The sequence below is a fragment of the Eurypyga helias genome, unplaced genomic scaffold (assembly GCF_000690775.1).
Source record: "Eurypyga helias isolate BGI_N326 unplaced genomic scaffold, ASM69077v1 scaffold6843, whole genome shotgun sequence".
In the NCBI taxonomy this organism is placed as follows: domain Eukaryota; kingdom Metazoa; phylum Chordata; class Aves; order Eurypygiformes; family Eurypygidae; genus Eurypyga; species Eurypyga helias.
Genome location: NW_010239120.1, coordinates 11,074 through 33,967, shown reverse-complemented (window position 1 = coordinate 33,967; position 22,894 = coordinate 11,074). Strand labels below are relative to the sequence as shown.

Sequence of the window (22,894 nt, the reverse complement as noted above, 5' to 3'; positions counted from 1 at the left end):
CTTAACTGCAAAATAAGTCTAGGGAGACAAAACCCCTGCTCACAGATGCCACCGAACCAGCACCAGCAGTAGCATAGTTTCTTAACTGCAAAATAGGTCTAGGGAGACAAAACCCCTGCTCCGTTCTCTAAGGAACGTTAGGGAGAAGGGCGTATGATTTTCAGGTGCTTGGCTTTGCATACAGTGCAATATAGAGAATCTGAAATAAATGCTCTTGTTTTCAAAATACCTGTGGAAAAACCCAAGATGGAGAACTCGGTGCAAATGCTGTAAAGGGGAGGGGGAAAAGCTTATGGTGAAAGTAAAGCTACATGGCTTTGAGTTACCATGGAGACCAGTGCTTTTCTGATGCAGAAATAAATGAACTCAACCTTTTCATATTTATCAGTGGGACTGATGATGAAAGATAAAGTTGAATTAAACCACAAAACAATAGAAGACAGACCTAGTCAATGGCAGGTTATGACAAATGAGCTGGTATTAGCAGGGCAAATCGGTCATGAAAGGAACAAAATACTCATAGTTATACCAACCTGTTTGTCCAGTATCAGCTGCTTTACTAACAGAAATGAAGAGGCAGTACACACAAGAGATTCCTGAAACCTTTTGGTTCTGGTAAAAGTGAAATAAACCTGTTCTCCTACCCCAGCAGAGTATGAAATCTGTGTACCACAACACGGTGTACTGCAGATGTACTGATGGCTGTTTGAAACCCACCAGTCCCTTGGTGGTAGGAACGATGGCACCTTCCTGTAAAAATACCAGGTGGATAAGCAGGTTTCATGGCATAGGGCCAGATATTAACTGGCAAGTCCTCGCTACAGCATTGTTAATTTTGCTTGAACTTTCAGCGAGACAAAGTTTTATTTAAGCTCTTAAATGCTGTTATTTCTGCTGCATCACAAAAAGTTTCACTTGAGCAGAAATCCTGGTGAAGATGAAGGGTCAATTCACAGTACTCGGAGGAAAAAGCTGAGACCAAGGGTGACATCAGTATCTGATCCACCAGATAGAACACTGGAGTTCAGCAAAAGCTGCCTGTCCCTCCCTGCTGGGAAGGAGCGGTTTAGCTTGGAGGAAAGCTTCCTGGCTGTGCCCGCTTCAAGGAGGGGATGGGAGAGGCATGCACCGAAAGAACCAGGCACAGTGTTCCTGTCGGACCACTCAGCCCAGCTGCAGGTCAGTGCAATGAACCCTCAAATAAGTTATTACAAGCCCATGTGAACGTCCAGAGAAATGAAGTGTCATATAAAATTCAACTTCCCTTGTTAATGTCAGGCTGTCCTTGCCCCTCGCAGGTAGTTGCCCCATCCCTGGCTGTCTTCAAGGCCAGGCTGGATGAGGCTTTGAGCAACCTGCTCTAGTGGAAGGTGTCCCTGCCCATGGCAGGGGGTTGCGGGGAAAAAAAAAAAAGCCAGGCTTTGTTGTGCAAAGCTGTCTGGTACCTAGAAACAACATGCATGCTAAGGACTACTTCATCCTCAACTGGTAGAACACTGAGGTTTCACACAGTGTATTTCAGGTGGAAAACACTTGGCTTCAGTTCCACTGGCCAAAACTAATTCTTTCGAGAAGAGTCTTGCTGGTCTCTCTGCTGCTGTGCTGGCCAACGCCTGGGCTGAGCAGCGCTCCACTGACCGGAGCAGAAGCAGTTAAAGGTCAGCTTGAGCTTGGCGGCTCTGCCAGCACGGCTGGCACGTTCCTGCTGTCCAGCTCCAGCAGTGGGTGTACAAGCTGGGTAACCTCCCGCTCGCAGTTACAACGCTGCAATATGGTAAGATCACAAACTGGGCTTAAGGTTATTTACTGGGCCAACTACCTCTTCTGCTTTTTGACTTCCTCAAGAATGCGTGGTTGGCCTCAAACCTAGAAAGGAATCCTTCCGTAGGCTAAAATCCAGATTTTAAAATTAACTTGTTTGAAATACGAGAAAGTTTATGCCAGAACTTAGAACAGCCCGCTGTAACAGACCATTTCTGTGCAAGAGCTCTAACTTAATCACTGTATAAAACAGTATTTCCTACCCTGGAATTTTCTGGCAAATGAAGTACTTTTAAGCAGTTCATGTTTTCTGAGCTCTTGTCTGAATTGTAAGACCATAATTTGGAAACTTGATGTTCACTAGAGTCCAGCAATATCAACCCTGCCAGATATTGATACAACACAAATGTGATGCAGATGGATAGGACAATGCCAAGTTTTTATTTCATTGCTAAACAGAGGTGGTTGTACTACACCCAACTGTTGGCAGGTTTTTTTTTTTAACGTTCTAAAAACATCTTTAAAATCCCTTAAAGCCCAGAAGAAATGGCACAAAACAAATTACAACAGGTCTTGTTTTCAGACAGTAGCCTCCTATGAATCACAGCAGCCTACAAAGGGAGCAAGAAACGTAACCAAGTCTTCTTACCAAGGAATAACCTTTCCTAGAACTTCAAGTGCCTGGTTTTGTTGGGAAGAACGTTATGAGCCTCGTGCCAGCTGCAAGGGGTAGTTAAACCCTCAGCTGGTTTACTGAAAAGTCATTTTCAATGAAACACTTCAGAAAGCCTGCTGACAACACGAGTTGAGGCTCAAGTCTGCTTTTAAGGCAGAGGAACACAAGGAGCTCTTTTGCCGACAGAAATGTCAGACGTGTTTTCCTGTACTGCTCTCAAAACATGTCTTCCACCACCTGAGCGTGTAACTGGGAGCCAGCCCAACTTCCACTGGCTTAGGAAAGCAGAACACAGGTACCTATCCCTGCTGCGATGGGGAGCGGACAAACCAGCCCAACCTAAACCGTCTTCACCTACCAGTACCTGGTCTCAGTCATCCCTTCACAGACGTAACGAATCCAGCAAAACCCAAAACACCCCTTCCAGGGCGAGTTGCAGGAAGACGACAGCATACACTGCTCTCATCTTTGGCTGGTAGAGTGGACCGTCTGCTGCACGCATGGTAAGCAGTTTATACCGACCCAGACCCGCTACAGACATGTCCACATGTTTTCTCAACATCTCTGTGAAACATTTCTGCTGTTTAAAGCGCTGAGGAACACAGAACTGTTTCCTCCTTTACATTAATGGAAATTTCACAGGTCAATTTACTATTCAAACCACCTTCTTCCCAAAGCCGAAGCAAGTCTCCAGCCTGCAAGGCATGCTGCTTCGCCTTCACCCGGTAAGTCGGCGTTCCAACCGCTCGACTACAGTTTACCCCAGTACATCGTGTGTTGCACACAGACACACCGTTCTCGGTAGCTTTTTAATGTGTGAAAGTCACCTTCCTTCATGTAAGTAAAACGGGATGCAAGTAATTCATAGCCCTTGTCTCTCCAGGACACAGAACAAGCAGCATGCAACAATTCTATTCCGAAATTAGCGCTCTGGAATGCTAACTCACAAAGACAAACTCAGCCGAAGTTAGTTTTGTAGGGTTTTCACCATCCTCGAAGAGATCAGGTCCGGGTGTGCCCCAGCAGAGCTGGGGAGCACTGGGGGGAAGAAAAGAGGACAAATAAATAAAAAAAGAGAAGGATGCCTGTAGCAAGGTGGGATTTACCCAACAGGAACGTAGCACTGGCATGTAATAAAGCAAATGTTTACATTAAGCACAATACAGCAATTTATTTAGATGCTTAAATGAAGAATACAAAGGGAAATAAAGATCACAAAATTATACATACTACAACAGTGTGTCATATATTAGATGGTATAAATGAATACAACACCTTGTTGGTGTTAACTAAAGATAAAACTAAATATTCAAAACACAGCACTTTTGTTTCAGTGTGCTGCTTCAACACAATACACTTTTATACAGATCTAAAAGGTGTCAAAATTAGTAGCTGCAAACTTGTTTCTTGCATGTGATTTTTCTTTTTTAGCTTAAAAGATTTCAGAAAATGGCTCTGAAATACGTTTTGTCATCAGTTGTAATGTCAAGGGTATTCAGAACAAGAAAATTCTATAATACAATAGAGTCCAGATATATTTTTTTATGTCGCTGGCCTCTGTTTCGAGATTGTACAAGGTTATGTGCAAAAACTAAGTTTGTCAAAATTCATACTATAGCAGTTTCAAGCTTTTGCTAGGTAAACTAGATACAGCATTTATTACACAGCAGGGCAACACTAAAAAAGAGAAACAAACCTATGATGGGTACACAAGAACAATTTCATAAGCTTCACTTGAATAGGTCTAAAAGACTGTACAAATATACATTTCAACTATTCAGAATGATACATGAAAAAAATCAATTTCCCCATAGTCTACTATACACGTCGAACTGGTAGCTTGTATGGCTGGCCCTACACTACCATGTGAAAAAGGGTAATGTTTAAAAAGACATACAACTGAACATGTACAAGAGTGAAATAAATGTTGAAAATGCAGATAAAACAAACCTCTGCTTTTCTCTGTGTGCATTCTGGAGCCACCAGCTTCTCCGTTTTCACATTACGTTACTGTGCTCATCCCAGCAGGTTTTCTCAAGCAAGATTAGCCAACAGCATCCTTAAATAACCACTGGAGTGTCAGTGGCCACAGCCACCACACCCCGTCACCTAGCACTCGAAGGGCAGTCCCAGTCTGAACTAAGCTGAGCAGTCACACTGAAATGAAGGTGTTGGGACAGCTGCAGGTCGGATGGCAGCACTGACGCTTCCAGGTGGAGCGGCTTACGCTTGCTGGCTGCTCAGCTCAACACCCGTTAAGCTGCTGTGCATCGGTTCTGCTACTCCAGCAGTCACGCTGTCAAACTGATCACCGTCCTCGCTGTCAATTGTGCTGTTCTGCCACTCCATCTGCTGATTTGACAAGCTCTCCTCGATCTCCGACGCGTTTTTCCACTGCGACTGGTCCTTAGACCAAAACTCTTCTACTTTTCCATAGGAACGATTCTTCCACTTAGAGTGTTCTTCATCACTTTCAGATCCACCCCCTTGCACCTCAGCAGTTGGTTTACTGCTACCAGCATCTTCACTTTGGGAGGATTCGTCTGTCCACACTTCTGGTTTTACTTCCGACGTGTTATCTTCAAAATCGGAAACCTGCTGAGAACCAGGCCCGCTTTCAGACTGGGAGGCTCCATCTTTCCACTCAACAGCGTCGTCCTGATCATCCTGGTCAACTTCGCTGTCCGAAACATCACCTACCAGTTTCGCTGGTTCTTCACCAGAAATAATCTCTTCAAATTTAGAGCTTTCCTCTTGTTTTTGGCCAGACTTCTCCGGCGACCGTTCTGTATCTTCTTCAGGGATTTCCTTGGATATGCTGTCCTCTGGGTTCCCCGCCGTGCTATCAGAAGAGGTTTTCCCACCAACATCAGAGATACGCTGACCGAACGGACTACCGCTTTCATTGTATTCCTCCTCTAGATGCTCATAGCTGTCTGAGGAACTTTCATTGTCTTTTCCCAAGTTTATTTTTTTATCAACAGTCTTACTCACATTGACCCTGGAATTCTTTTCATCGTGGTTTTCAAACAGCCATTCGGCATCAAAATCCATTTCGTGTTTGACCTTATTTAACTCTTTCATATTGAAACCAAGCAGCACACCAGGTTTGTATTTTTCACAATCTCTAACACATTTCTTCCTCTTGTTACTAAAATGAGACGCAATATCAGATTTCCAGAGCCACAAGCTGGCAGCCAGCTTTTCAATCTCTCTCCTAGTGGGATACGGTTGCTTGTTGAAGTATTTTGTAAGAAAAGTTTTCCTGGCTTCGTAGGAATCATCTTCATGACCCTTGGGGTCCAACGCTAGAACTACAGGTTCTTCAGGCTTCTCCTCAAAGGCAGAGGGGGAGTCGTCATCGTCCATTTTCCTTTTCTTCATGAGCGAGAATTCCATGTGCTCGTAAGTACGTTTCACGGGGGCGACAGCTGGAGACTGACCAAGCCGAGAGGAGGACGTACCTTTGTCCTGGCCGTTCTGAGTCTTGCCCACACCTCTGCAGTGAACGAGGTGCAGCGTTATGGTTGAGGCGGTCATGTTACTCGTATATACACCAAGGCAATGAATGCATTTGTAGGTCAGCTTTTTCTCCACCGGATGAACCGTCTGAATTACCTGATGCCTCTCCCGTAGGTGATGTGCAAGTGCATCAGAGATGGGTCCTTTTAGGATTGAAAAGCACAGAGGACAGAGAGTTTTCCCCACATCTTTTTTGTAGGGCACTGCTGCTTGTGGAGAACTTTTTACAGGTACATCAGACTTCTCCTGGGCTTTCGGCTGCGGTTTTGGAGGAACTGGGGGGGTATTCTGAGCAGGGTAAGCTACAGATGCAGCAGGAGCATCTCTCAGGTTGTAGGTGGTGACAAGGAGATGTATATTCGTGTGACTACCCTGCTGCAATGTCAAATCAAAGGTTAGAGTGGAATCAGTTTTAGGTCCCATTTCTTCATCAACGTGAACCATGCGCATGTGCGCGGCCATCTTTTCGACGTCGTTGAAGGTCGAACGGCAATATGGACACGACAGACCATGTATTAACATATGATTAAGCAACGTATCAGTAGGTAAATAGCGGTTACAGTATAGACATTTGCTAGTGAAATTGTGTATTTTCATTATATAGTTAGCTACTGCAGGCACCTTTTCGGCCTTGTGCTCCTTTTCAAAGTGGACACTATACACATTTTCAGGAAACAGCTCATTACAGATTGTACAGATTTTCCACTTCTGGGTGGATGATGTATTGACAGCGGAAGGGCCTGTAGCAGCTACAGGAGATTTAGAGCCAGACTGCCCTAGTACTCTTGAAGCTGCCTGTGACTGAGATAACGACGCCTGTTTCAGCTGAGCTGAGGAAAGCGAAGATGAATTGGCAGACTGAAGAGAGTATCTTGCCGAGGCCTGTGATCTCTGTTCCCCTCCGAGAGTGTAAGGCCTTCCATTGCCACTCGTTGAAAACTGTTTCATGGTTTGCGACTGCTGTGAAATAGAAACCGGTGCGTTACCGCTCAAGTTTAGCCTTCCCCCCGGCTGACCGACGTAACTCGGCGGTACCGATTTGACTCCGTAGTTGTTTTGCTGTAGGTGAACATTTGACATCATATTCACTCCCGCGGAATTCAACGTAGGCTTTGGTATCGTGAGTCTGTTCATCATCTGCTGTGAGGAAAGAGATCGAACACTTCCAGCGGAAAGGGGACCCATCCTCTGAGGGAGTCCCATAGGCTTTTTATCCTGCGGTTTTGGAGCTATCAGCATCAAAGGTTTAGATCTTGGAACCACTACATTAGTGTGACCTATCATCGCCGTTACCTGATATCCTATACGTTCGTGGTCTTCGATGACATGCTGTACTAAAGCTTCGTACGATTTCGGCATAAAAAGGCATCGTTTGCAGTGAATACTACCCTCCTCTCGGGTACCGGAACTTAACGGAACCGCGCCATTGAGTGACTTCTCACCTCCCTTCGCTACGTAAGGAGCGGCAACATGCTGAAAATGTTCCCTGTAAATGTGCTTTCTAACTATTTCATACAGAGGATCTCGGTAAGTGCACTTCTTACAGTAATAAACAGCTTGTTCTACACTGTCAGCCTGCTTGGGTTTAAGGCTATCATGTTTGTTTTTATCTTTAAAAGTGCTGATGCCTCCACTCGGTGTATTGGCATTTAGAGCATGAAAGATTTTAATGTGCGTTTCCAAAGTCTTTTTGTCCGCGTTGAAAGTACAGTATGGACAGTTAAGGAGAATCCTATTTTCAAAGTCTTCACTATGAACATTCCGGAAGTGGCTTTTGTATGCTGAAAAGAACTTCGAGGAAAACGGGCATGCACTGCAGCAAAAGGGCTTTGTCCGATAGTCCTTAAAACAAAGAACAAAGCAGAAACTAAATACTGAAAAGCAGTTTTGCGGAAAAACAACATCCCTGACCTTCTCTAAACAATGTTTCTAAGTAACAGTCTCCAGACCCACTGCAACACTCTCAGACCATCTCAATTTCTTCCCTCCATTTTCTCGCCTGCAGATCAGGCCCTAGAAAGTTTGTCACGGACACAGAAGTTAACACAGAGGTGATGTGACGAGTGCCAACCCGGAGGTCCCTCACGAGTTTAACCATGAGCTCGGCATGCAAGGCTAAGTCATAAGCAGCTTTCTCCACCAGTCCAAAAAAGCCTCATTCCCTGAGCTGCATGAAAGAGTTCACCCTAAGCTCATTTTTGGGGGAAAAGGCAAGCAGGACAGTTTCAGCAGGATGAGACTGCACCAGAAGACACGAGTCCCTTCCCACCAAAATCTGCCAACCGGCTATGGAGGTAAGATGGATAGGTAACCTCAGCTGTTTCAGTACTTAATCCCTTACAAGCTTTAATATTAAAGATGCCCTTCTAAACTTCGTTTTGGTGAACAAATGGATTTAACCTTACCAAGTCACATAATAAGGCCACACCAGCCCTTAGAGCCACCAAGCCTTTTCCTTCTGATCAAAGCACAAACCTGATTCTTAGAACCATCTTGGATCAAGAGAAAAAAAGGGTGTTTGAAAATTCCACACTTGCGGCTTCCCTGCACCCTTTATCTCTGTTCTATCGAACAGTTTTCAATGCAGTCCTTGTCAACTGTTGCAGCAGAAACTCAAGTTACGTTGGCCTCTGAGATTGGCCACAAGCAGCGTGGCATTTTGGATAAGACACAACATACAAGTAGTTACAAGCATTCATCCTGAGTGTCACAACAAGTCTTGTGCATCAAGCTACAGATCATCTGAAGAAGCTGGAGAGTTGTACTCTCCCTCTGCATAAGTATGTAAGAGTATGTGCTTCTGTCCACCTTCTGAAGCCTCAGACATCTGGTAGGCTGGAGACAAGGTACAACAAAACGAGCTAAACAAAAGCTGTCTCCTTTTACACTACAGTTTTTATTCTGGAATTAACGAGAGAAAAGGACATCAGTGTATTTTATGGAGCAGAGTAAGAAAGGGACATTTTCAGACTGACACTACACTATGACTCATGAGAATACAGGTTCCCATTTCCTGTAAGAGCCACACCTGATCTGTCAGCTGCTAAAAGAGGGCTTATTTTGCAGAGATTCTTCTCACCGTGCCATCAGTGCTTGTATGACTCTAGGCTGTGCCATCGGTAGAGCCTACTGCAGTGCACACAACCTGCCTTAAATGTGTTCAATCAGAATCAAGTAACACCACTATTACAGAATTATTTCCTCCCTCCACCTCTAGCTCAGTTCCAGTTTCCTTTACTGCTGGCTCAGAAACATCCAAAAAGTAAGACTTCCAGAGTCACTTTGGTCTGCTGTGCAGAACTACAGAGCCTAACCCAAATCTCAGCCACAGGCAGGTTATGAGAATCCTCAGGTGTGGCTGGCAGCTCGCAGAGCCGCAGCAACAGCAGAGAGAGCAGCAGTTAGATGTGTCCATTTGATGCTCTGCTAAAATGATGAAAACAGCGAAGGGAAGGTGAAAAAATTATCACAAACTGTACAAAATTGTTAATTGTTAAAAGACAGTGAAATTGCAGTAAGCTTGAAAACAAGACGGGCTCTTAATACGCAGCTGTCAAAGGGTGAATCAGATTTCCTGACCTATCAGTTCTGTAGTAGCTGGCTACCCACATTACAAAGATAACCACCGGGATTATTACTTAAAAACACAAAAAGGCAGCACAGCTTTTTGGTGTCCCTGAACTGATGACAAATGAAGATCAATGGGTAAAGCCACAGGAAAAGCTCTTGGCATATCTGTGAAATGCCCTTTAGCATGAACCATCCTCAGAAGCAGATGTGTCAACAGAAACTATTACCAACCTGGTTTTTTGTAAGCGATGGGTCCCACAATCCTACATCTTCCCATGTAGTGTTTTTCAAATAAAAGTCATTAGGTTCAAACTGTTTAAAATCCTGGAGAAGGGGAAGATGGGAAGAGAGTAGAGAGAATCAAAACCAAAGACCAACCGCTCCCTTAAGCGACTCTTGTATGCATCCCTGCAGTCCTCAGGTGCTGCTGGCAAGCAGTAGGTATTAATTCAAGGAAACGTGGGTATTCCAGGTGCAGCTCCTTGACAGTGAAGAGCTGTGAATAGTCTCAATATCCTAAAACACCTGAAGAACTGTTTTCAATACTCATCCTCCTAATTAACCCAAGACTGTAATTACACACCTGCCCCTTTTTCAGAAGCAGCCATACAGAGAAACATTCCTGGGCTAGTGCTAAACAGTTAAGATCATCGAGACGCTTTACCGTAACTGATGTGTGGGTTTTGTGGGGAGGGAGGGGGTGCTGTATGACTGGTTTTGAGGTTTTTCTTACTTTAATTTCACACAAGAACTCAGATAAAAGTTTTACTACATGTATGATGTCCAAGAAGGCCAATTCCTATTCAGAAAATAATCTTACCAAGTACTTTGGCATTTCACCTTTGGCACTGAAGTCAGGAGCATGTAAGGACTCAAAACCATTATTTCCACTGAAACGAACACTAGAAGTAACATTGTCCCAGTTCACAATTTTACCCTTAACACATCTCACTTAAATGCTCTTTGAAGAGACACTAACAGAAAACCCAAAGCAAACAGGTCAATTTTCTGCGTACTCTCAGGAGCTGAAGCGTGCACGCGGGCAGCACGGCAGTCAGCGCTCAGGAGAGAAACTGTGTTCCGAGACGGCAGCGGTGAAGTCTGTCAGGAGAGTAGCACAAACACCCTTCCCTTCTAGCAACTAAGGCCGGTTCAGAAGTCAGTCTTTCACTCGATGGCCTACTGTTCAGCACCAACAAACACCTCATGAAAACCTCAGAACCATCTTCTGTCGCCCAAGAACATCCTATAGCACACCTAGTGCTCGCTTCATTCCTAAATGTTCTGTTAGCAAATGCCACTTTTAAGAATCCAACATAAACAAGAGACAACCTACCTTTGACACGTCTCAAGTCAGTCACAGCCTGAAGTGGATCTTGTCTCTACCGATTTTTTTTTTAAAAAAGTGTTTACAGGTACATTTTAGCTCTAGCTTCCTACTTTGCGTAGAACTTGAAAAGCAATGCGAGGGTAGCAATGTCTGAACAAGGCTCAAATAGAATCCCAGAATCATTCTCAGAGGCTGATAAGAACAGGAACATGATGTGGGAACAGGATACAGGGGATTCCTTCAAAATTCACAGTAAAACTTTAACATTTTGTGAAACAGGCCTAAAAAACCCCAATGTCAGACACTAAGACCTCAGAGCCCTACTAAGTGCGGAGCATTGTAACTCTGATCACCACGCTTGGGAGGCATCATACTTACTTCTATATGTTCTTTACAGTATTCCAAACCAATGTCACTAAGTATTTTTTTCACAGTTTTCCGGGCCTTTCTTAAACTGCCAAGGTTGTTGACAGGAAGTTGGAACATAGTTTCTATTGAAAAAGAAAGTAAGAGAAAAGGTTTAAGTCAAATGTGTTTTGTCTAACAGTGTTGCACTTTTAACGATTAGCAATTCTCTGTCTCATATTCCCCCTGTATGTCAGTAGCGGAGCTATACCGTTAACTAACAAACTGCCACATTCCCGGTCTGATTTGCTCTTAAATGAGGATGGCCATGAACCAGGTAAGGGCACTTCAGAAAGCAACAAACTGACGTAATGGCTATCGCAGGAGTAATCGGCTCGTCTGAACATACCTTGGTTTTTTCCTTCAGTGTTTGTCTCTACACAAAACTGACCCCCGATGCTGAATTCATTTTCTGTGCATACGTATCCAAACTGATTTGAAAAGCTGAGCGTCAAGGTTTGTGCCAGTCCTGAAACAGATTGTGTAGTGTCTCTTCAGCAAGAACGATGCTTCTTGTGTTCCGCTCCAGGTACGGTAAGAAATCACTATGGGGTGGCCCTCCCTTCAGCGTACTGAGCGCCTCACTGGCTGACAGCTGCCTACTCTACGTTCTTTTATTCAGGTGGGACCTGAAAGCTTGCCAGAGCCCTTCAGGGATACACATCACTGGAAGAAGTACAGGAAATGGCTCACCACCCCTAAGCGCAGCTGCCTACAAGACAACCCCCCCTGCAGTTCCCCCCAGCGACGGCTAACTCCAACTAAACTGTCAGCTGACGACTGGGGCTGCCCAGCTATGAGAAATCTGAAACTTTCAGACATGTGGATTCCCAGATTCAGCCATTCCCACTAAGATCTCTCCCAAAGGCTATTAACTCGTCTCATTTTGTTCTCAGCCTGCACGCTGTTACCGTTAGACGAAGTGCTCGCTCAGCTACGGAACCATCATCAACAAGTCACCTGCACTTTCAGAGGGTGCAAAACAACAGAAACTCGAGAGTCCCTGGACACGTACAGTTATTCTGGAAGTGAGAGGGGGTAGAGGCAGCAATAACAAGGTAGGCTTTTCTCAAAGGAAAGGGGAAGGCACTTCTTAAATCCCAGAAGTGTCAGTTATCCTGTTCCCTGGGCTGTAATGGTCCAACGCCTGTTGTGTAGTGTATCACCCCAGAAGATAAAAGCTGCTTTTTGGAGCATCAATATTTCTGCAAGCCAATTCAGAAATGTCGCTTTGAGCAACAGGAGGTTTGATTCCTATCAAGAAATTAATCCCCTCTATTGCCAAAGACCACTCACATCAACGACAAATGGAACTACTGTTTTGTTAGAAGCTGGAAAGTATTTAATGCTTTCCAGCAGAAGCCCAGAATTCAGAGTTACAGAAGCCTGTAGCCATTAAATATCCGAGTTGGACACCAGGTAACGCTTTCAGGCAGTCATTAACAACTTTCTATTCCCTGGTACCCACCACCACCACTGGTTAGTGTCAGGAATAAGCAAACCGGAGCAGCTGTGCATGTAACAGGGCTCATACAGACCACTTCAACGCGTTTGGCAATCTACAAGCAGCACGGCTAGCGCACGCTGCTAGCCTCTACTCTCTTCCACAAACGCAGAAACAGCCCCTGGGTAAGAGCAGAAAGCTATCATGACATTTAGGATTCGTATCACAACTGTAAATTAGAAACTAAGTGGAAACAAGCCTGAGTTCATAGCCAGATCTACAGGAAAATCTTCAGGGGTACCAAAGCAACTCTGACCATTCAGGATTTTGGTACGTGTATCAGGCTGCCCCCTGGCACAGACACAAACGCAGAAACAGCCCCTGGGTAAGAGCAGAAAGCTATCATGACATTTAGGATTCGTATCACAACTGTAAATTAGAAACTAAGTGGAAACAAGCCTGAGTTCATAGCCAGATCTACAGGAAAATCTTCAGGGGTACCAAAGCAACTCTGACCATTCAGGATTTTGGTACGTGTATCAGGCTGCCCCCTGGCACAGACCAGGGTCAATCCTACACGAACTAGGAAAGCAGAGAAATAGAAAGTTTAGACCTTGTCTATAAATCTCAGGGATTCCAAATTACTCAGGTAATAGTATTTGCAATAATGAAGTTACTTAGACACATTATGCAGAGTGACTAATGACTGTAATGTTCAAACAACACAGGCCAGAAAAAGGTATTTCTATGGTCTGTATTCACTTCCTTCGAGTAAGACTTGTTAACAGGATTCAGTATAATCAAAACCAACTTGATTTCCTCACATACAAAACTCTAAATGCAGGTATATTAATTTATGTGGCTGTAGAGGTGTTTCAGACAACTCAGTAAAAAGGATTAGAACTAGAAAAAAAATCAGAATTCAGTCAACATGAAAAGTAGTTGTGTTCTGTACCTTATCTGGCATCTTCCTGTGAGGGAAGCTCAAACCCTCTTTAGAAGTATGAAGAATTAGCATTCTAGTGAAATACCTGACGGGTAGATTCGCTGACAAGTCTCATAAGGTGAGCCCTAGGCAAGCTCTGAAGAGCACCTCTGAGGTGGCAGAGTATGCCTGTAGAAAAGGCAGGGATTAAATGGATCATGGCAGTAAACTGCTCACTTCCCAGTCATTCCCTCTGAAGGCTCTAATGACTTGGTATGGGAAATAATGAGCTGCCCTTTTTTAATGCTGCATTCATGCTCAGCTGTGCTCTCTTATAATCAAGTATTTCATCTGCAGTTGCAAACATTACCCAGGCCCAAGACATTCTCCCTCTTTCGCAAGAGAGTGCAACTGTTCAAACAGTTAGTGATTCCTGTCAGCCGTTCAGAATGCTACTCCCTCCTGCCCTGAGAGTTACTTTTAATCCTCATAAAGGACTAGGAAATAAGGTTGGAACCCAAGTTTTTAACTTCTCGTTACTCTGAAAACTGACTCAGGCAAATCAGTTATTTTATTGAAATATGTATTCAAGCTTATGTTTCCTTTATCAAATTTTCTGCTCAAACTCCAAATTTATCCACGTGTCCCTTTCCTCTTTCTTACACTGGGAGCTATTTCTAAAGGCAGACATTGAAGAGGAGTTTAAGACAAAGACTTTCAACATACAGAGGATTTGATAACTATGACTGTGTATCGGGCTGTGATGGAGCAACGGCAGAACGTGCCAGGTTCCGCCCTGCTTTTCACCCGGCCTTGCCCAGAGGGTGCTACCAGTGCTCCTGTGTGAGCCTCTGGGCAGAGCCTGCATCCTGCTACTTGCACTCTTACTTCACATGATTTTGGATGAAGTAAATTAAAAATAATACCATTTATGACAAAGTATAAGCTCATAAATGGTGGAAAAGCTTTTGAAAATATTAACAGGTATTTACCTCGAAACAGGAATTTGTACTGAGGTATTGTTGTATTAAAAAATGAACACCACAGAAATTCCCCTCCCAGCTTCCAGGGGGCTACAAGGAAGATGGGAGGGACTTTTTACAAGGGCCTGTAGTGACATGACAAGGGGTAACGGGTTTAAATTGAAAGTGGGGAGACTTAGATTGGATATCAGGAAGAAGTTCTTCCCGGAGAGGGTGGGGAGGCACTAGAACAGGTTGCCCAGAGAAGCTGTGGAGGCCCCATCCCTGGAAGTGTCCAAGGCCAGGCTGGATGAGGCTTGGAGCAACCTGGTCTAGTGGAAGGGGTCCCTGCCCATGGCAGGGGGGTGGAACTGGGTGATCTTTAAGGTCCCTGCCAGCCCAAACCATTCTGTGAGTCTGTAAGAGTAATGGCAATATTACAATTAGTTTAGTTACTCCAACAAATAGAACTAAAAGTATTATTTGAAGGTTGCAATTTTGCTTCAGTTGTAAAAACAATGTCTACTATGGCTTAAAGTTGAGCTAGATCCGTTTTAAAGACATATTTAATATTTAAAAATATTTAACAACAGGGCTGAGGATCAACAATGCCAATTTGTGGAGTACTAGTAACAAATCAGTTTAAAAGCTGGTAAAGACCAATGAGCAAAAATGCTGTTGCTTAAGGATTTCAACCCCTAACTAGCCTACTGGTTAACGCGAATGGCTCATTAAGGTTGTGTCTGATTGCAATTTCCAAGTAGTGTTTTCTCTATTTTTGATCTGTAGTTGAAACAGTAAGTGAAACGTAACATTTCCAGGTGGAAAAAGTGACTCCAACCTGCAGTTTTTTCTCCTAGGCCAGCCACTATGAAACTGCTTTCCATGCTGAGCCCACGGTCACTTCTCTCCATGACTTAAAACACATCTGACTTGTGTGATACTAGAACTGCATTAATAGTTAATTATTAGTATTAATAACTGTATTAATAACAAAAATACCACACAGTGCAGAGCAGATTTGTATCCTTAAACACAGATCAAAAATTGGAAAAATACCCATGCTTCCTTAATATTTTATACCCTCTTCCATAACCAGAATTGGGAAGTACGGCTTTGAACAGGAAGTTATACTGAAGTAACACAAGTCTGCTTTCAAAGCACAGCATAATCCTTCTTGTTTTACACTCAGGAAGAGCAATTTATTACAAGTTCTTACTGCTGCCGTTCACAGAGCTAGAGTGAAAAATATTAATGCAGCCAAGAAAGTGATCACAGCTCCACTAATTCCTTTGCTCCAAGAGCAACGGAGCAAGCAGCGCTGTACTGCAGTGGTTCAGTAACGCGTTCAGCACCGCCTGTGTAGCCACCTGTAGGCTCGATTTTTCCATCAAAAATTCTGTGAAGCAGCATAGTTCAGTATGTTCAGGATTTGAATATTTTCAAATGAACTTCAAACCCAAGGAGATAATGTCCTAGTAATTTTAGTGCAAAATAACTGCAATAAAATCAGCTGTGGAAACATCAGTGCATGAAAACACTACGTTTTAAAGCTTCTAGCAAGCTGTGCTTTTTTCTTCAAAACTGATGTCCCCACTTGAAGACACTCGTTTTGCTTGGAAAGAAACCACATTTTTCCTCATGACAAAGCAAGAGTCAGCAGAGTTTGTCTTTGGGCAATAATCACTTGTAAACCTGAAAACCAGCCACAAGTCTCAAAACAATGCTCATTTTAGTACAAATCACCACTAACAACTTCTTCATAAAAAGAATCAAATGTTTTCTCTTAATTACTGCATCTGCTATAGCCAGAGATGCCAAATATACCACGATATACATAAACTGAAGTGATAAAGAAAAATTATTGAGGAGTGCCTGAAAACAGGAGCTCTGTTCGGTCTGCATCATCTTCTTGGCTCTGCCCTCCCGCCTGCCTCACACTCAAGTCTTAGAGACATTGTAAGGCTCTTCCTATCCCAACACATCATAGTAGAGGATGGAATCAGATCTTTACATCTGAAAACTTAAGATGAGCTTTACTTTGCAAATTCTGCCTGACAACTGAATCTTAACTCACCTAATCTTAAAAAAACACTCATCCTTAAGCAAATACACTTAATTTTATTTGGGAAGTTTCTTGGCCATTTCATCATAAATACTGGAGAGCCAGATATACTCTGATATTATTATGGTTTGTGACTGCAAAGAGCTTTTGGCATCTCCATTTGTGTCTATCTACAGCAAGTAACTCAAACTGTAATTGCAACAGACACAGCACACTGCGGGCACATCCCTGAATATTAAAACAGCTGGGATTAAGAAGTCTCTCAAATAATCATTTAGGCATTAATGCTATTGAAGTGGGGTGTCCTTCATCTGACCAAAAGCTGATGTTTAGGACAGGACACCTGGAATATCAATTCTTCACTGCCAGGGCTGCTTCTTGCTGCCTTGAAGCTTAGATCCAAGTACTTACGTTAACAGAACACAATACCAAGGAATGCAGCATCCAGTACTGACAGAACCCACCAGTGCTTTAATCTGGCACCGAAGCCAGCGCCACAGCAAAGGATGCCCATAATAAAGGGTCACAGCCCAAGTGATCCTTCTGTAAAATAGTTTAGTTTCATGCTATTTCTCCTGGTTTTCTACTGAAATGCCCCAAACGAACGGTCTTAAATTCCCTGCACTTCAGTGAAGAGAAACAGAAGGGCACATGGCTTTTCACTAAGCACAAGCCACTCAGGCTTTACACATCTATCAGTTACCAATTCCCGATGGTTTTATTACAGCCTCACTACAGAACTTCTGAGGTCTCCAAGCGGCTTTCAAAAGCAACTCAGCATTTTTATTTTTCTTCTTCTTTAAAATAAATGAGGAATTCCTTTATCCTGAGATGATTTCACCCAATCAGTGACAATTCCAGCCCAGGAGTCTAGTCAGCAGGTCATCCTGTATTTCCATATATTGTTTTACAGTAGCCAAGGCCCAACTGATTTTTATTATTTTCCCATATGGGTCTACTCTATCCTATTCATTCACCTGCACACTCATGGAAAAGTCAATCAAGACAACCACGTATGTTCAGCAAAAAACTCTACAGAAACCTGAGTGTTTCTCATGCTCATTAAATAAGAGGAATAATGAGATGTGCCTCTTAGGTCAACCAGCTATTTTCAAGTTCATGATTCAAACATACACAGGAAGAATTAAGTTTGCGTCTGCGCTTCTGTTTCCTACTTCTAGACTTGGGTCCCACCTACAAATACCCTGGGAAGCCCTTGTTACACATCAATCTACACTGAAGTGCTGGGTGCAGAGACCAAACGCTTACTTAAAACCAAGACCGACAATGTCTTTACTAGACATACCCAGGTGGTATCTTCAGGTGCTTAAGAAAATGGATTATTAACCCAGGCTGATTTAGTAAGATCTCACTCGTCGTTAGTGTGCTTGTACACGCAGTGTCTGGACATAGCAGTCACAAAATAATGGTAAAATAAGCAGCCTGTGTAAGAAATGAGAGAAACCTGCTTCTGCTCTGTATTTATGCAGTACCTAGCATAAAGGTCTAGTCTAGCCAGGTACTTGTTTCTAGAATAATTCACATGTAAGAAGGAAAGGCAAGCTATAAAAAAAGCAAAATATCATTACTAAATTAGAAACACTGTACTTGGCTTTTCATCTCAGTCATATTCTGGAGATGCAACCACCTATTTTAGACAAACCTCATGCAGTACTATTTCACTGCTCTGGGCAACAGCCGCTATGCAGTGCACTGACAAAAAGCCAAAAACAGGTTTCCCAGGTAGTGCACACACGTTGACAAAAAGGCCCGAATGAAGTACTTGCAGATCTTCATCCAAAAATCTGAAGCGGGGCAGGAGGGGAGGTTCTGTGAAAAAGCAAAGGGTATTTGCAAGGTCAGCAGGGGAACTGCAGTTAGGAGACGTCACAGAACTCAAAGTTGTACACAGTACTGGGCGCTGGAGAACTGAAGCACTCTCTGGCTTTAACAGGCTGCAAGGGCTCCCAGAAGGAAGAATTTAATCTCAAGTGCAGTTCGGGTATGTGCACCTTTTAACCTCAAAATCAGGGCAGAAAATGACTATGAAGACCTCAGAAGTTTGACAAGTCTGCAGGAACCTGCAGTTCAATCACTCAACAGCATCACATCTTGAAATGGCAATGGGCCAGGACATAACACAGACCGACTGATTTAAATTAGTAATTATGTCCAAGATTCAGGAAGCAACTAAAAGAGACAACAACACTGTGCCTCACTGGTTTAAAATCAAAGGCTTCTTCAGTGTTTTCCAAGCACTCAAGTTCGCCATGGTAGTAAAAAAGGGACCTCACCTCAAGGTTAATATTGCTTCACAGCAAAGGGCTTCCTCTCTCCACTCCACCTCCTGACCGTAGCCATCGCTGGCAAAAGAAAATACTAGTAGGGGGAAAAAAATTGCGTAACACCTTGAAACGTTCTCAGGAGCACTAATGTGAACAATATTCAGGAAAAAAACCAAGAGTTCAAGTGAGCGGGAGGGACAGACCCCCATGACTAGAGCAGATTTCTGCTTCGTTTTAGCAACTTAACAGTGCAAATACCTTAAGACACAGGAAATCAAGACTTCTATTTTTTATGGCATGACAAAAAAGCAGAAAGGAAACAAGGTGTAGCCCAAAAATTAACCACTGTGTAGTCACAGAGAAGTTCAACAAACCCCAAATTCTTCCACCTAGCACTTAAAAAAATATTTTAGCACTTAGACTTGCAGGGACCTTCAGTTCCGAATTAGCTCTTCGCCAACCAGCTACTCTTAAGCACTTCAAATTCCAGATGGAAACACTAAAAAAAAAAACCAAACCCTAAAAACCATGAAACCATCCCGAATGTGGAGCCTGACACATCCTCCTGTTATGTTACTCAAGAGTGATTTTTAAACCATATTTAGTATTTATTAAGAATAAGCCACCCCCACTGTACTAGCCCCAGGTGAACACGGCCACGCAGTTCCGCCCTTGGACCAACACATCCATTACCGAGGGCCTGGAACCACCTAGAAAACCGAGTCAAAGCATGAGTTAAAAAAGATTACTGTATAATTACTTGGAAAATCAATTCACATAAAACACCACACCGCACACCTCTTTTAGAGTTCTATAGTGCCACGGTGAACAAAGGCCCCACGAGGTAACTGCTATTCTGATTCTGGGGCAGATGCAGCAGTTGCAGAACAAGACAGCCTTTTCCTCTCAGCGAAAATCTTCAGTAAATATTCCAAATCTGCCTCATCACCTTACTGTCATTTTTGGACAATATTATTCAAAGCACTTGCTGTGCTCGTTTCACGTTTGAGCTTTAGTTACTTTCGTTCTAACAAGCAGCAAGTGTATTTCTGATGTCAGCCTTGTTACTAAGATGATGGTTTTCATCCAGAGATAGTTCAGAGGCCTAAAGAAATGATCTGGAGGAAAACCTTGCTGTGCAAAGAAAGCAAGACAGCACTAGTCTAGGTTTTCTTCTCTTTATGCTTCACTGAAAACACACCATTTCCTTACGCCATCAGAAAAGCCTTCCACGGCCAGCAAGCACACAATGGTAGGCGACCCTGAACGTTTCACTGAGGAAGATGTCTTCACTCAACAAGGTTTGTGAGGAGCATCACCGTGAAACGGCAAGTAAACACCAGTTATGGGATCCCCAAAAGCTATAAACAAAACCCCCTAGTGCCTGTGTTTCCCCTACTGGCCTCTCAGCCCAGGGTGAGCAGGCGAGGTATCCTAGCGCTCTTTCCAGTGGCCACCAGTTCTTCTGAAGTACCGGTCTGCTAGCGGAACCAAGCCAGTGGAATGCATGGTGCTGTGGATTGTACTTCTTTTTTCCCCTCATACAAGAGAAGTATGATGTCAACATGGCTAATGATACTAGAGGAATAGTTGGAAAGTTACTATCTGGCTGTTCCATTTGTTTTCTTTTGGAAATTTAATGAACACAGTTCTAAGTTCACCGAGCTGAGAACACAAGAAACAGCAGCCAATTAAGAAGAAAACTACAAAAATCATACTTTCCTAGCGAGTACCAACTGAAAATTCAGAATAAAGAGAGAAATTTATGGAAATAAAAGTGAGGCTCCTGGAAGCAATTTTTTTTACATGCATTTATCAATTCTTTTGATGTACAATTTATTTTGCCAGCTGATGCTTCCCAGGCCTACAATGGGAACCTCACAGGAACCTGAGAGGTGGAAAGCTGGTACCTCGTTTTGAGAGCATACTGAGTACATAATGAAATTATACATATGAGTTATTCATAATAAGCAATGTTTACCCCTCGCCCTACCCCTTAAACACTCTATTTTTTTGGCTCAATTGAAAGGATTGGCACTAAAAAGCACAGCTTTATGCATACTGAGTTTGTTGAGCACTTTGGTTTTGTAGAGAAATAAAATCACTCAGCCACACTCAGTACACAGCCACGTAGGAGTTAGATGCCTTATTAATTACACAACTCTCTGCTGGTATTGCAGCTACCTCCTTCCAGACTGTCTCATCGTAACTGTCAGTCAAAACCGGGGTGCCAAAACACTTTCATGGAGTAAAAAGAAGTTTAGATCTTTAATCCTAAACCAAACACGAATCAGTTTCTCATTCCCAGACAGCTAGTTCTTTACTACTGCCAAGAAGAGGCACCGAAGGTTAAGTGCGAGGGCCCCTCTCCCCCGGTGCTCCCTGTGAACACGCTGTAGGCGAAGCGGCCCAGCATCCCCAGCTGTGAAGAGGGCAGCAACCTATGGTCAGTGTTTGCAAAGGCACCCCCGCCTTTATGGGCTCGAAATTTCTAAAGTCAGACCAGAACTTTGAAAGGACTAGACTCTCAGCCAGCAGAAATCCACAGCCAGTTCATAAACCTACAACCGACATTTCAGGGCTACCACAAAAAAACCCTGTAACTCCAGATAAAAGAAGTCCTATAGAAAATGCAATAAAAAAGCAACTTTCCAAGGGTTTTTACAGGCACATTCGGTTGACCCTTCCTTTCCTAAGGCTGCCATTTACATGGATTAAGACTGAGAAAACCTGAACCTTCTGGAGATCTGAAGCACAACCTTATTCCTGTCAAAGAGTATTGGCTGTGAGCATGTGTGCAAAACAATGTCATAAGCAACGTGTAGACCCAGCCTTTTCTACCCCGTTGTGACTCCGAGTTTGGATACATCTCTATTCAGATCAATCTTGTCTATTAAAATCATTACCTCTGCAAGAACTGTAATTCATTAAAGCAGATTTCCTATAAATTCAAAACAAAAAGATACTAATATTTTGTTACTTCTGCCCAAGTTTATAAAATGGAATTGTTCTTACTCTTTTCCCTTCTCCCCCTCATCACCCCTCTGCTGCTCCAAAAGGTCCATCCTTTCATCGCTCTTTCCCCCTTATGCTTTCTCTGCTGGTTCTTGGCCTCTTTGGTCCTTACCTCGCTCATTTTCCCTCTTCTCATCTTCCCTGCGCCAATTCATAGCGTCCACATTCTTCCGTCGCTCTGTCTCCTGTCTCCATCGCTTCTTGATATCTTTGTCCTTAACTTGCTCATTTTCTCTCCTCTTCTCATCATCCCTGTGCCATTTTATTGTTTCTGCATTTTTCTGCGGCTCCACGCTTCTTTTGAGATAGTCTTGTCGCCTCCTCCTCTTTTTTAACATATCCCTTTCCCTGGCACGAGCCTGCTTTTCTTTCTGGGAAAGAAAAGCTTTACGGGGCATCATGAGCTGCTGCTGTACCTGTAATAATATCGCATCCATGGAATCAAGTACTGTACATGCACTCCGTCAGGCACCAACAACTCATCTGGAGGTGAACACTTCAAATACTAAGCCAAGATAATTTACTGCTTCTCTTTCCTCCGAAACTCTCTGCAAACCCGGATTAGACAGCCACAGGCAAGTTGCTACCTTCAGCTCCGGGCACACCTCCCAGCTGGCACACGCTAGAGTCAGCCCCTAAAATCCTGGGCCTAAGCAGGCTGATTTCTTTAGCCCCCTCCCCCCCCTACAACTCCTCCCGCAGCGCTTTCGGCAGGCACTTGGCACTGCTGCATCCAACTGAAGGGAGAGGCTGATGGGAGAGTTGTGAATGAAGCTTGTCAACGTTCAAACCCCCGTTGATCTCCCACTGGAGATCGACCCTTAACGTACAGGTGCTTATTTAGCTTTTCAGACCTCTGTCTCTACCAAATTTGGTTGAAAATAGCCAACTTTTTTCTTGGGGGGGGGGGGGGGGGGGGGAGGGGGGGCACAGA

General features: G+C 43.6%; 1 protein-coding gene across 1 annotated transcript; it reads right to left on the bottom strand.

Annotated features, from left to right (window-relative positions):
* Positions 1 to 3,582: 3,582 nt before the first annotated feature.
* ADNP (activity-dependent neuroprotector homeobox) lies at positions 3,583 to 22,361 on the bottom strand. The gene is made up of 4 exons (XM_010148031.1): positions 22,073 to 22,361; positions 11,238 to 11,350; positions 9,761 to 9,853; positions 3,583 to 7,801 (listed from the first exon to the last, which is right to left on the bottom strand). The coding sequence occupies exons 1-4, from the start codon at positions 22,359 to 22,361 to the stop codon at positions 4,661 to 4,663; spliced, it is 3,636 nt and encodes a 1,211-aa protein (XP_010146333.1). The 3' UTR covers positions 3,583 to 4,660.
* Between the last annotated feature and the right edge of the window lie 533 nt (positions 22,362 to 22,894).

What these genes read in the sequence shown, in the direction of transcription:
- ADNP (XM_010148031.1), bottom strand. Translation starts at nt 22,361, where the DNA reads ATGATGCCCCGTAAAGCTTTTCTTTCCCAGAAAGAAAAGCAGGCTCGT. An exon ending in GAAGAGGGAAAATGAGCGAG is followed by an intron (nt 11,351 to 22,072) that starts GTAAGGACCAAA and finishes CTTTTTCAATAG; the next exon opens with AAACTATGTTCCAACTTCCT. An exon ending in CATCGCTTACAAAAAACCAG is followed by an intron (nt 7,802 to 9,760) that starts GTTGGTAATAGT and finishes CTTTGTTTTAAG; the next exon opens with GACTATCGGACAAAGCCCTT.